General features: G+C 41.1%; 1 protein-coding gene across 3 annotated transcripts in view; it reads left to right on the forward strand.

Annotated features, from left to right (window-relative positions):
* Positions 1–14,792, forward strand: part of COL24A1 (collagen type XXIV alpha 1 chain) — a 156,895-nt gene that overhangs the window by 17,349 nt on the left and 124,754 nt on the right. For all 3 annotated transcript variants that reach the window (XR_015950978.1, XM_035123684.3, XM_088673875.1), the window contains exons 3-5: positions 1,424–2,718; positions 6,478–6,531; positions 10,726–10,779. Coding sequence is in view for 2 of the 3 variants with exons in the window: in XM_035123684.3 (XP_034979575.3) it covers positions 1,424–2,718; positions 6,478–6,531; positions 10,726–10,779 (1,403 nt within the window). In the remaining variant the exon portion in view is untranslated. The remainder of the gene's footprint in view (positions 1–1,423; positions 2,719–6,477; positions 6,532–10,725; positions 10,780–14,792) is intronic.

The following is a 14,792-nucleotide window of genomic DNA, read 5'->3' on the forward strand; positions in this document are numbered from 1 at the left end:
TTAGACTATAGCTTAAATAAATGAATTTTTTGTAGCTGGACATCCAAAAGAGTTGGCAGATGTGTCACCCCCCCACCCCCCCACCCCAAATGATAGGACTTCCTGTGCCTCGGACCATGCTGGCTGCTTGCCATTTGTAAACTTGGCACCACTGTGCACTCCCTAACATGACTAGTACCGCTGCAAGGTGTGTAACTAATTTTCAAGATGTATAGCACAGTCAAATGTATGGATTCTGTGCCAATTTTTTAAAACCTTTCCAGAAATGTCTTCGATATTTGTGTGCATATGTGCACATTTTTGCTGGAACCGGAGCCAAGATGTGTCTGCTTTTAACATTTGCTAGTAATATCGTTGGTAAACAGAGGGAAGGCAAGTTGGGAAATGAAACCTAATTTCTTGGTAAAGTCTGTGGAAATCCTTATGTTTCAAGGACTCTCTTGACTTAGTTTTGGCTTTGACTTGCTTTCATGCTGACAGAGACTTGACCGTTCATCCGCACTTTAATCCTGATGTAACATCCTGCTGTTCTCAGAACTCAAAGAGCAATTGATCATGTAAATACCTTTCCTGCTTTGATAATATGAGATGGCATAGCAGCTTTTAGGATTAGGCGCTAGGTGTATGAGGATGTGATGCCATTTTTAGGACTTAAACACAGAGCTGCTACTCTGTTGACATTAGTCCAAGCAACATTTAATATATCAGGTCCAAACTAGTTGTGAGAATGGCAGAGCCATGTGTCAGAAGCAGGTGGCCATTTCTTTCCCATGAACTAGGTTGGAGATAGAAGATTTCAAGCACAAGATCAGTGAGCAAGAGGTGAGGGAGCTGGATTAGAGCTGGAAGCGACCCCAAATGCAGGCCTTTCTAGTTATGAAGTCAGATGAAAAATGTTGTCGAAAGACCAGCAGAATTCTGAAATATTGAGGGCGGGTTGCCCCGTTTAAAACAAAATTGACCTAGATGAAATTTTAATGTTTGAAATTAGTTGGGAAGATCATTAAGTAGAATTGTTAGCCTTGTGCAAGGGTCAAGGTTATGGTCAGCCATGTGGAAATAACATAATGTGGTGGGATCCACAGAACCAGGAGAGATGCCTTCGTTATATATATGAAATGTTGTTATGAAATACTGTTAGGCATACATTATTCATATGAATCCATACCACACCTTCTGCAATTCTCCTATCCTGTGTTTGAGCTGGAAAACCCTCTCTTTGCTACTCACTTGGAACAAACAGCAATTCTGTTTGCTCCAATTCAGCTTTAAAGAGTGGGTTTTTGTGACGCTTCAGGTGTGGACCATGCCTGGAACGTGTGGAGGAAAAGAAAGTGTGGATAAGCGCAGAGTTAATATAAAGCATTTGAATGAAATTAAGAATGAAGTTGTCTCACCCCTTCCTTTCTCTTTCCTCCCCTAGGCATAGATATTCTTCATCATTTAGGCCTAAGTGGGCAAGCTCTTCGTCAACCATCAACAGGGACTGCACAGCCCTTGTCACGTACTTCATTACCTCAGGGGGTTCACCTAAGTGCCTCAGGAGTTGTTTTGTCCACAAAAGCAGCCATTGAGGTGCCTGTCTCTCAAGTGATAGCATCACACGTAGGCTCCCAGTTCACCGTATTGGTTAGCTTACGTTCTTACGCAGTAAACAATGCCTTTCTTTTCAGTGTTAGAAATAAAAATAGACTGCAGTTTGGTGTCCAGTTGCTTCCAAGGAAGATAATGGTGCATACTGGAGGGAAGCAGTCTGTATATTTTGATTACACTGTTCACGATGAGCAGTGGCACACATTTGCTATTGACGTTACGGAAAAAACCGTGTCCCTATATACTCAGTGTGGAAGAAAGCACTTCAGCAGGGAGATTGTTTCTAAAGTACAGCCGTTCGATTCACAGAGTTTGTTTACTTTAGGAAGGATGAACTCCCATTCAGTCAACTTTGAAGGAATAATTTGCCAGCTGGACATTATCCCCTCTGCACAAGCATTGGCAAACTATTGTAAATATGTGAAACAACAGTGTCGCCAAGCTGACACATACCGGTCTCAAACGATACCTCCAGACACATCCCTTGGGGTGCCGCCAAGCAAACAGTTGGATGAAGAAACCCAACCATATTCCATGCCATTGAGTACAAGGAAAGGAGAACCAAACCTTCGTAGCAGCAATGGTGCATCAGTCCGTATGCCACCCGAACCCCTAGAGACAACCTCTCCCCTGACACCTCGTTTATTAGAAAATGGTACTGCATTGGAAATTATACCTGAACCAGATGACCAGGGAGTTGTGAAAGCATTGAAAATTCCTCAGCAAGATGCCAGCAAAAAGAAAGATGGCTTCCGGACTCTCACAAAATTGCCTCCAAACCTTACAGATAATGCCACGGATGATACAAGCAGGAAAACCTACCCCGATCTGCTGTTTTCCATAAAGCAGACTAAAACCAAAACTGACACATCAAAGCAGTATCCATACGAACCCGTGGAGCTGCAGCAAGCTTTAAACACAACATTATATAGAGCTTCTGATTCCACACCTTCCGATAACCAGCTTGGTTCAAGGGGCGAAGGGACATTTCCGATCGATGAGACTTACAACGCAGAAACCAGTTATGAACTTGATATGGACGGTTACGATTACGACTATGAAGAATTGGAAAGAATGTTTGAACTCGAGAATCTGAGAGGGCCTAAAGGAGACCCCGGGCTGCCGGTAAGTTGTCTTGTTTATGTTCCTTAATAAAATGCAGCAGGACTTTGCAGGTTATGCACCATAGTGACTCAACAAGTACACTGATGCAGGAATTTCCTGTGGTTTCAATTTGGTACTTTAAGATGGAAGTATGAGAAATAACCTTGAACTTGTGGTCCCTGATTAAAGTAGGGTTTGTTGCTGTGAATGCAGAAAAAACATGTCAAACTGAAGGTTAGAGGAAGAGGCTAGAACCTTTTCTTATTTATGATATCCCACTATGTGAATGCTAGAAGCCTTAGGGTCTTGATAATATTGTTTAATCTGTAACATGTTTTAATATGTAGAAGGTATCTGCTCTAAGAGCTGGTTCGTTACCCTCTTAGCGAGGTAACACCTATAATGAGGTTACTCCACTCTTCTTTGAGTAGTCTTTTCTTCTTCCAACTGATGAAGTTGCTTCATCCTGATGAACTTGTCCCATGCAAGGAGGTGCAAGGAGCCATCACTACAGGGAACAATCAAGGAAAATAGGCAGGGAACCTTTCTTTCTTTCTTTTTTGCTATTTTCTCTGGAAGAGAAAAAAGTGCTGCTGTAAATAGTTATATATAGTTTATAGTGGCAGCAGAATGTGCTTGCCCAAAGTTAGTTGCAAGGTGAGAGCCGAAACAGCACAGGGGCATTGTTGTCTAATTTGCCTGTAGTTGATGTCAGGAATGAAAGTTATTTTAGGCATAGAAACAATTCAGTACACATAATCCCTCCTTTTGGGATCATTTCTGAGATAGATATGTAATTTCCAGGAGTCTTCTAGATCAGGGGTCAGCAAACTTTTTCAACAGGGGGCCGGTCCACTGTCCCTCAGACCTTGTGGGGGCGGCTGGACTATATTTTGAAAACAAAAATGAACAAATTCCTATGCCCCACAAATAACCCAGAGATGCATTTCAAATAAAAGCACACATTCTACTCATGTAAAAACACACTGATTCCCGGACTATCCGTGGGTCAGATTTAGAAGGCGATTGGGCCGAATCTGGCCCCCGGGCCTTAGTTTGCCTACTCATGTTCTAGAATCATGTATAGGGAATCTTTGGTCCTCCCCATGTTGCTAATCTCAGCATCCCTATCCCATTGGCAATGCTGGCTGGGGCTGGGAGTTGTAGTTTGGCAACATCTGGGGGCCAAAGGAACGCCACACATATTCTAGGCTTCTGATTCTCTAGTTTTGTGTTCAGGTACTTTGTGCTGCTTTTGAGCCACTTGTCAGAAGTCTGCATTGTTTGATATCAGGACAGTTGCTAAATATATTTAGTTCCATGGCCTATTGGCCTACAATAAATTGCTTCCCATTCTACAATTGCCAATAAATGAGGCCTTCTGTTTTCACTCCCTTTTCCTGATTCTTGTGGTTTCTAGGCTGCTAACAATGTATCAACATTTGACAAACTGGACTCTAGTTCATGAAAGCTTATGCCAAAATACATTGGTTAGGCTTGTAAGTGTTACACAATGCACTTTTTGTTGTTGCCAACAATGTAGTCCATTTGTGTTTTACAAAGATACAACTCTGTCGTGACTCCTGAGTCCCTGAGTGCTCCTTCCTGTATACCAGTTTCCTATTAATACTTGTGTCAGAAGAGCACAGTTTATAGTGTGCAGTGCAAGGTGATGTGTGTGTTTATGTACCAGGAAAAGTACAGAAAGTAGATATCCCCAATGGTTTCCCTGTGTTTTTATGCATCCAGACTGAATAAATTAAAGGGACAGAAGCTGCTTTTCAGTTACGTCTTTTTAGCATCATATCATTTTACAACCACAGGATGAAATCTCTGATTTGATCCACAGGCAACCAGAAAAGTGACTTATTTAAAAGTAAATGTTAAATTAACAGCAGCTATTTAAATAATCATTTTCAGAATGCTTTTGTAACATGTAATTATGTTTTTGTGTTATTTGAATTTCTCGACAGAATCATTTTAAAGTGTAGGAATGTATCTCGAAACATTTTAAGGCAGCTTGCGACTATAGCTTTTGTTTTGTATAGGATGTGTATTTCCTAGAAATCCAGACTGTGGAATTCTGTATATCAGTGTTACTTCTTGCAGCCACGTGCAGAAAGCATGATTAGAGATGTTTGAAAAATTAAAAGCAAACAAACTAATGGAGAAACCAGATGTTTCACTGAGATTTATAATGTACATAGCAATAGTATGTGATTGCTGATGGCCAAAAACGAATTTCAGCTCCCATGCTGTTGCGCTATTTATTTAAAGTAGCATAGCTAATTCAATTCACCTTCCTCCTACTCTGTCAACATCTTTACCAAATGTTCGCAACACTACTCTTTGCCTAAAACCTGTTGCCCGGGTATCCCACTGAGTAAAAATTCAAGCTGGCTTTGTAGAGAGCCTATTATTGGTATATGCATTCTAGCAGAGACCGCCAAGGCTGCCCTAGTAGCTGAAGCTAGTTGAGCAGACACGTAGCCATGCCAGGAGCAGCAATTGGGGGGGCAGGGGGAGTGGGAGAAGGAAGCAGGTTGCCTGATATTGTTATAGGCTCTCATCCTCTGCTCTAAACCAAATCACACATGTACTAGAATGGAAGGGATGGAGCTGGAGAGTGGAAGCCCACCCTCTGCTGCTGCAGGGTAGATTTCTGCAGGATCAAGCAGGTGTTTGAACTGGGAGGAAGCTGCCCTAGAGCAAGTCAAACCATTTAGTCCATCTAACCCACTACTGCCGGGTTTGTTTTGCTGCTGAAACCCAGAACCACTAGGGACCTTGCAGACACCCCTCCCTGGCAATTCATAAGACCTTCTGAGAAGACCCTCTGGTCATTTGTCAACCACAGGATTGTTACCAGGTGACAGCACAGAAATGCATCTTCTCGGTGGTAGCATCTGTCATAAGGAGTGCCCTCCCTTGGGTAGCTCCAGCTACCTAATCCTTTTAGTGGAAGATGTCAGGGATTTGAACTTGGGGCCTTATGCAGGCAAGTTGCCCCTTGCTCCCCATTCCCAGTTGGCGCCCTTAATCATCTTGCAGAGAGTTGCTGCTACTCGGGGATAGATCTCCACAAGAGTAAGAAGTAACCAAGAGTCCTGGGCAGAAAATGGCATTTTCCCCTCTTAGAGAAGGGGCACAAAGGCTGATAATGCAGATGTATATGCACAGTTGTTCTTGGGCAGCTTCCAATCATAGGTCCTTGTTTTGTGTGAGTGGGATTTGGGTCGGGATGACAGAAGAATGTGATCTTCATTCTGTGGTTCTGTACTAACTTTCACAATTCAGGGATTTGGTTTTACTTATCCCTGTGGCATCTTTAAAAGGGGTTAGATGTTCACAGTTTAAAAAGCTGCAAATGGACCCTTTAAGCAGAGATTGAATAGCCACCTGCCATGTATAATCTAGTTGAGTTTCCTGCGTTGCAGGGGTTGGGCTAGATGACGCTCGGGATCCCTTCCAACTCAATTCTGTGATTCTATGATTAAACATTTTGCAATCTTAATCTCCATATGGTGGCCTCCAGATGTTTTGAGCTACAGCTCTCATCAGTCCCACTCAGCATGGCCAATAGTTAGGGATGATGAGAGTTGCTGCAGTGGTTATTTCCAGCAATGCCATTTCCTCTTTCAAAGAACACACAGTAAAAATAACCTCATGCAATTCAATGTGTCTAAATGTTGTCGAAATAGGATGTGTTGAGTTACACTTGTTGCCAGAGTTCATTCATTTGTTTGATGTTAACCTGTTTGCTTGTTTGTTTTCTTCTAGGGACCCCAAGGTTCTCCAGGATTACCTGGTCCAGCAGGGAAAAGAGGTCCGAGGGTAAGTAAAGGCTGATCTGTTGTTCCTAAAACATGATCATTAATGATAAAATCGGATGCTATATCTATGACTCTTCTCATACACTCATAACAAATTAAGTGCAGAAAGCTTTGTTGTTAATTATCATGATATGGCATATAAGAAATAAACAAGGCAGTACTTTTTGCTTTGCACTTCCACTGAACGTTGGTTTGCTGCTACACTAATCCTTATGTTTTTCAGTCTTCTCATCATCTGTGACTCTGCAACCTAAAGGTCATGTTCATTTGGTTGTTGGAATGAAGGGGAGTGGGCTTCCTAGATCACTGCATTCCAGAGCTAGAGAGTAAAAAACAATGAAGGAGGAATTATCCACAGCTGGAGAGAAGAAAAGCTGCCTTAGGAATATATAGTGTACCTTCTTAGCAGGATGATGCAGTCATACTTTGAACGACTGCAAGAAAATTCTACCCCTTCTAAATACCCCCTGAAATACCCAGGATTGCACCCTTTCAAAAGAAAAACCTAAATTCTGTTTCAACACAGCTCATTTTGCAATTATAGAAATTAAGCAAAGTTCCATTAAAGCACATCATGTGGCTTATCTGACCTAATGCAATATTTGGTAGTTTTTGTCCCTGAGAGCTTTGAATATTTGGGAAACTCTTGGGGCAGTGGTCAGATTATTAGGGGAAGTAGGCTCTTAATGAAATACACTTTCCATGGGCATCTGGTTTGCCACTGTGAGAAAAGAATACTGGATTGAAAGCACCCTCTTATAAACTTATGTTCTTAAGTGGAGAAGGAGGGAACGTGGACCTAAAATTTGGGGAAAGGAGATCCATTAAATAAGTATCCTGCTTATCCATTAAACATTAATCTTTGATTTGTATCCTTTGCCCAATTGGGTCAATATGCAGCCACTTTAGTAGTCCAATTAGTGTGGAGATGCCTTTAGTTAAGGTTACATAGTTCTGTCCATTTCTAACGTTAAATAAAACTTCACTGGTGTATGGAATTTCTCACATGAAAACGAAGTTAAAGGATGCTTTGATGATTTCACACAAAACAAGACAATTGGATCCCGAGTCAAAAAATTCTGAAGCATTTGACAGCTGTTTACTTGATCTTGTTTTTTGCCTATTCAAGGGTGGCTGTTTGCAACAATACAATTCTGAGTATGTTACAAACTCCAAGGCTACTTTATTTTAGAGTAACACTTCCCACTTCTGAAACTGCAAGTTATAGCACTTCTCTTGTACATCCCTGGGTTATCCCTGAAATTTCCTTTAAAAATCCCTAAAATTTACCTGAATATGTCACAAATGGTATGACCACATTTCGACGTTCCAGTGGCAAGACCGTTAGTTGCAAATGAGTTGACATATTTAAGAAGTACCTTTCAGCATGTTATAATTAGCAAAAACTAACTCATCAAGTAAACAATGGCACTGATGCAGAGATTCCCACATGTATTGGCAAGCTGCATATGAAGGTCTCCTTGCCAAATGACTGAAGGTGTCAGTTTTGGCAGCCCTTATTACCTCAGCAGTATCAGAGTTGGCTGCACTGACTGATTATTTGGGCTAAGTATATGTGGTGCAGAAACGCACATGGTGCAGAACTCCACAGCACTCTCATTGCATTTGGACCCATTCCTAACAGGTGGCCTCTATACAAAGGAGCATGTTTCTGCACATGGATTAATTAATCTTTCTTGATTAGCATAATGATCTGGAATTTGGTGTTTGTTGAAATCACTGGGACTTGGTTATTTCATCTCATTTTCATCAGTAAAGACTTGCATGAGGGTGTGGAAAGTTACTTGAACTAGCATATGTGAAACATGTCCAGAAATTGAATTGAGTATATTTGAACAGCATCTCTGTTCAAACATATATTTATATACATTACAAATAGAACTATGGGGTTCTAATTTTCATCCACGCACTTCTATTTGGGTAGGAGCAGAACACTTCCTGCTGACCCCTCTCTCTATTTTATTTTATTTTTGCTGGGGGGGAAATATGCAACATGTTGAACTTCTGATAATTTTTCATTCTCTTGCTAATTGTGTTTTTAGTGCACATCTTACGTTTGACTTCCTTTAGCATGGTTTTCTCGGAAATGTTAAAATATATTTTTTGTTAACTTGTGTTGCTTTGTGTTTGACTTTCTTCATTGATGTTGATCAGCCAAATCTGATCATATAGTTTCCTATTCTGCGGATGCCTTATTTCTTAAAATGCTTTTCAGTGCCTCTGCGTCTCTGCACCAAAGTGTGTCAAAGTGCAAAGCAAAAGGAACAGGATGCCCAGCTCAAGGCTGGATGGCTGGCTTTGTCTGACGCTATCAGTCTGATGCGCAGAACAGGCAAGATAAGTCAAGGCTGCCTGAGGATGCTACTAGGGTAGCATGAGTCAGCATGTGTTTACGCACATGGCGTAATGTGTTTATGACCGGACACAGGAAGATCCATATATGTACTTGCAACCCTTTACCCCCTTGCGTGCGCACATTTACAGGGAGGGGGAAAGGAGCCCAAAGAAGTGTATAAGAAGCTTTGCAATTTGTGTTTCTTTACTCTTGTCGTGAAACATGGGTCACCAAGAGTCTCTTAAATTTAAGAATTAAATTCTTTCTCTGGAACTCAACCCCGGTGTCGTTTTGACTATCTTTGTCCTGCCTGGGCGCAACTTAAAGGACCCTTAGTAGCTGATAAGGCTACAATGTTTTATTTTGGCTTCTTTCATTTGATGTTTTAATGTACATTATAAGCCCCTTTGAGGTCCCCCCCTTTAAAAATATAAAGCGGTATGATAATGATAATGATAATATATTACCATTACTCAGTCCCGGGCTGTGCCATTCATCTGACCTCTCTGACTGAGTTGGTCCTACTTACTGGGGCAGAGAAGGAGGGGGCGTGTCTCAGTGCCACCGTGCCAGTAAGAGTGCCAGGTTGGCTCCTCAGGCACTTTTGCATTTCACTGTTGCCCACTTTTCTATCCAGCTTTCAGCAGCGACTTAGCAACCCTACCCTACCACCTACTACTGCTGCTACTTCATTATCTGTTGCTTAACATGGTGGGGCCAAGTTAAACAAATCACTAGGATTTGCTGAGCAGAGTGATGATACAGGGCCACATAAACCACCTATTTGCTTATTGGAAGAGAATATGTAGAAATAGCTGAGGGTGGACTGAGAGACTGAAACAAGGGCTGAGCAAGAGGTTGGCCCCTCTACTGACTTGACAGTTGAGGGTGCCATAATAAACATGGCGGCCTCACTTAGGCCCTTGTTTGTTAGTCAAGGAAGGCCAATTGTGTGAATGGAATAACCCTGCTTTGCTGTTTTTCTTTTATTTATTATACAACTCTATTCACCAGTTAAACAAAAAATAGCTAAACAGTGGAAAGCAACAATCTTAAGCAAACAAACAAATGTAAACAAACAAAGAAAGTTCATTGTATAAAAATACAACCCAATCAGGCAGTGGTAAAGAAATCATATATTGTTGAATCATACTCCAGAGAGGACCTCTGTGGATATGCTGCTATATATACTGTATAATATTATTCTCTTCATCTATTTGCATTGCTTTAATACATGAAATATTGCAAATACTGAGCATGTCCATTTTACTATGCTTATCAACGGAGGCCCTGAACCAGTTGCTCATGCTGTAAGAGGCTCTGTGAATGTTGTGTAGGAACAACTATTTCTCGGTGGTAGCTCTCAGGCTTCCCTCTCCAGAGACATTTGCTAGATGTCCTTCGTTCTTTCAACGCTTAACTAGTTTTGAGTTGGCATTCACCCGATGTGTTTTATTAGGATTTTTCTTTTTTAATTTTTTTATCATTACTGCATTTTTATTTGAGTACGTTTCATTGACTGGCCTGGGTATTTCAGGTAGAAAGGTAAAGTAGAGAAAGTTTAAATGAATTTTGTTTTGATTGAGAACTGTTTCATTGGGTCTGTTCAATGGAGAAAGGGAGGATATAACCATAATAATCACAGTAATAGCAACTAAATAATATAGGTAATAAGGCAGTTAGCAAGTTATTAACCTGTTTGGATTTTTTTGGAGATACCCCCCATACACTATTGACTATTGAACTAATGATCTTTCAGAACGGCTGTTTGTTATTTTTTACACAAAGCACTCCTTTACTCTTACTATTTTGTGTAACATTTCCTCTTGCTTTCTGTAGGGTATTCCAGGTCCACACGGGAACCCGGGGCTGCCAGGGCTGCCTGGTCCCAAGGTAAGCACATAAACTACTGTGTGAATCCAGCACTCTTCTGATATGTCCATGTTTGGAACGGTTAAAACCTGCTTGCACTGAAATTAATGAAAGTCATGTATTTGGTTTATAAATGAGGTCCTGATTATAAATGGTTCTCAGCAAATATAGCTAGTAAACAAGTGCAAGCCTGAGTGCAAACAGACAGTACTGCAGATTTTTTTTTTAAACTCCCAAAGAATTAAATATTGATATGGATTTTGGTCCTTTAAGTCATCATTAATTTTTGTATGTGAGAACCGTTTCAGATGGAAAACGTCACCAAATTGCGTCAAAGGTTCAGTGACGGTTAAACTGGAAAGACAATATTAAGCTTTGACAGATTAAGGCCTAGTGTGCGACTCCGAACTCAAGCCAGAGGAGCGCAAGCTACGTAAATAGCTTTAGACAGATTTGTGCCATTGTGGAATGCCTTCAGCTCATATTTAGTTATAACAGTTTGATAGATATGTTGGAGGGGGTGGGGTGGGGGGAAACGGAGCCCCAACCATGATTTGTTTTAGTGTGATTCCTCATGGCAGGAATCTGACCTGTAGTGACAGGTGTTAAAAATTGCTCCGGGCCAAGAAAATATATCAAATAAGGCTCTCACAGTTTGACATTGTAAAACAAAGTAGCCCATGATGGTTGGACATCCTCTTATTAGCATCTGGTGTTTTAAGAGCAGGTAAGTGGAATATGTAAAGGTCACTAGTTCTATCTGTGCGGGTTTTACGTTGAGTTAAAATATAGGCAGACCAATCAGAAGCTGCTTGTTGGCATAGATGTCAAGTTTTCCCTTTTCTCGAAAGAAGCCTATTCAGCATATTCCCTTTTAAAAAAGGGAGAACTTGACAGCTTTGGCTTGTTGGACATATCCTATGACGTTCTTTTTCAGTGACAAGGTCGCTGGTATTTTGAGGTGAAACGTTGGCTTCACCAAATCCAGTTTTTAAGGCTTTGTTGGTTCTAACATTACCGGGTGTTGTTTTTGTTTTTTGTACTTAATTAGTTGAGAAAGCAAGAATTGTTTTGTACTTGTTCCATGGGGTTTTTGTGTCTTTTGTAATCCCAATTCCTGCTGAATTCTTAGTCCAAGGATAGTTATTTATTAACCAGCCACACATTAATTATTTAACATATTAATATTCTGTGGCTATATATTTTATATGCATGGCAAATATTTTGATAAATAAATAAAGGCAAAATAGCAGCTGGGTAGTAGATTACATGGATGATACCTTAACAAAGTATTGGAAGAAGAACCTACCCACTGGGCCTTTCTGCACTTACTACTACTACTACTACTAATAATAATAATTTATTAATGGTATAGATGCTGGTTGTTGATTTTTGGCAGTTTTTTGGCATGGTGCCACACAATATCATCATTACTCGGCTACTATTAATGTGCTAAAAACGAACAAACACCACCCCTTGTTTTTTCTTCTACTGCAAAAAATCCAACATTTGTGAAAGCTCAATATTTTCATTTCATTTGTACAAGCATCACCCCCCTTTCTGTCTGAAGGCAATGAGAGGTGATAGCTATTGTTTTAGAGACATCTGTTTAATGCAGGCATCCCCAAACTTCGGCCCTCCAGATGTTTTGGACTACAATTCCCATCTTCCCCGATCACTGGTCCTGTTAGCTAGGGATCATGGGAGTTGTAGACCAAAACATCTGGAGGGCCGCAGTTTGGGGATGCCTGGTTTAATGCCACTTCCCTTTGACTGGAGCAAGTTGTCAGTTTGCAAGCTATTTAGTTCAGAAAGGAGATACAGCAAATAGTTAATGGAGTTCAGAGACTAAACCATTCTAAGGCAGAATAAATGTACAAAGAGCCAAGTCCCACCTCATCCCATTTCATTGCTGACCCCTGTTTATTGACAGCTGACTGAGGTTAAAACTTTCAGGGGTTACTGAGATCATTTGCTATCATGCATGTAAGATTATGGTGCATTGTATAGTTTTATTTTTGGTCTTATTTCTGGTCTGTTGCCTAAAATAAATAAACTGGTGAATGTGAGGTTGAAACCTGGATGTTGGCACTTTGCCTGGTGTAGGAGGGAGCAGGAAGCAAGTCGTGATGTTCCTTCTCATTCTTTACTGTTCTTTGATTGACAGTATTACTATATACTTCAGGGTTCCCCCCCCCCCTTTAGTACTGACAAAATCTGTCAGCTGCCTTTTTTCAGGATTTGGACGTACTGTATACAAAACAGAACATGTCATGGCATATATATTATTAGAATGCAAAACAAAGCGACATATACTCCTCCTATGACCCAAACCCAGGAAATAACAGAAGAGGAAAAAGTGAAGAATGGTGATTGATTGAGTTAGTTAGGGAATGAGAGAAGGAATAGGGGGAAAACACCAGAGACATCCAGAATAGGCAGTGCTTTTTTGTGACAGTAGTCACTGTCAGCACCTCTAGTTTGGTTGCCCATGGCAGCCATTTTGGGCTGGCACCCACAGCACTTTTATCAATATATGAGCAGTGGCTTCTTAAAAAAAAAAAATCCCCAATGAGAATTCGAATTCGGACCAAACACCATTGAATGTAGTGCAGGCATTGTGCCTGTTGTTTATCAGATGTTGCTTCTGCCTGGCAACTGGTGACTGTATCATCAAAACTCAAGTTGAGGAAGTTGTAGCTCCATGGAGAGCTAGTGTCACCTCAGTGCCAGTTGCTGCTCAAATTACTACTACTAATTTGTAGGTCTTGACATACTGATTCAGGGTGCCGAACGCTTTTTAATCACCTGTTATGTACTAAGCTTGGGTCCTAGAACAATAGGCAAGTAGGATCCTAGAATGCAACAGCTGATTGGCCTGCAGGAAAAGACCAATCAGGCTCCAGGAGGGAAGCAGAATCAGCCAATCAGACAGGACTCATTGCGTAAATAATGTATATAAAAGCCTGAGGTGTTTTTTTTTTGGGGGGGGGCATTCACCGTTTTACAAGCTGCAATAAAGAGCATGAAGTCACTTACAGGACTCCGAGTATATTTCATCACCCCTTTCCTTCCAATTGTAATAGTATGTAGAGACTTAATGGTGTAGTCACATTCAGATTTACTTACTGTGTTCAAATGGGGCCTACTTCCTTGCAACTGTGTTTGGGATTGCAACCACAGAACAATTTTGCATGTTCATTTACTGTCAGGGGCCGCCCACAGGGTTCGCGGGAGGAGTGAGACAGGAGTATAGGGAGCCTCGGCCCCTTCTGTCGAGCAGCACCTCATCCAGCCTGGAAAGCAGCCAAACGTCCAGCGGGGAGGAGAGGGAGGTGGCTAGCACGGAGGAGAGAGGGCTTCAGGATGCTGTCTCTGAGCCCTTGCACCACCTTAGCCAAGAGGGCTCAGAAAGGGAGACGCTACTTCCGTCGCCCCAATTGCCATGGGGATTGAAACGCAAAGAGGGGAGGCGGAGGATAGGGGTGCCCAAGTTCTTATGTTGGGGTTGAAACCGGAAGGGGGCACTCCCAGATTCTGCGAGTGACTGAGACAGACATGAACTTGTAGCTCTGCACTGTACATATTATGCACATTAAACCTGTAAACGTTCAGGTTGGAGTTTGGTGTCGTGAGCAACCACTACACCATCCTGACATTTACCGTGTTGTCTATTCAACAACTATTATGAAATGTATGTTTCGGATAATTTCTGGTGCTGTATTGACTAAGTTGAAACTAGTTTGCAGAGGCCAAAAATATATACTTTGCTGCATTCTTGTAGATGGTGAAACCCAAGTCATCCATTAAAACAAAAAACAAAAAAACTCCAGAGGTTCTGACATGGTAAATGCATATATAAAACCATTTATGTATGACATTAATTTTGGGAAACAATGGCCTACTTAATCAGTTGATTTCCATTATACATTTTTTTTATTTAAAAAAATCGTAATTTTATTAATCTAGATTTTCAAGGTAGCTTACAAAAGAGAACCATGAAACAAATATAAAACAGATCAAAAACATCAGAA

The sequence above is a fragment of the Zootoca vivipara genome, chromosome 7 (genome assembly GCF_965207765.1).
Source record: "Zootoca vivipara chromosome 7, rZooViv2.hap1.1, whole genome shotgun sequence".
Lineage (NCBI taxonomy): Eukaryota > Metazoa > Chordata > Lepidosauria > Squamata > Lacertidae > Zootoca > Zootoca vivipara.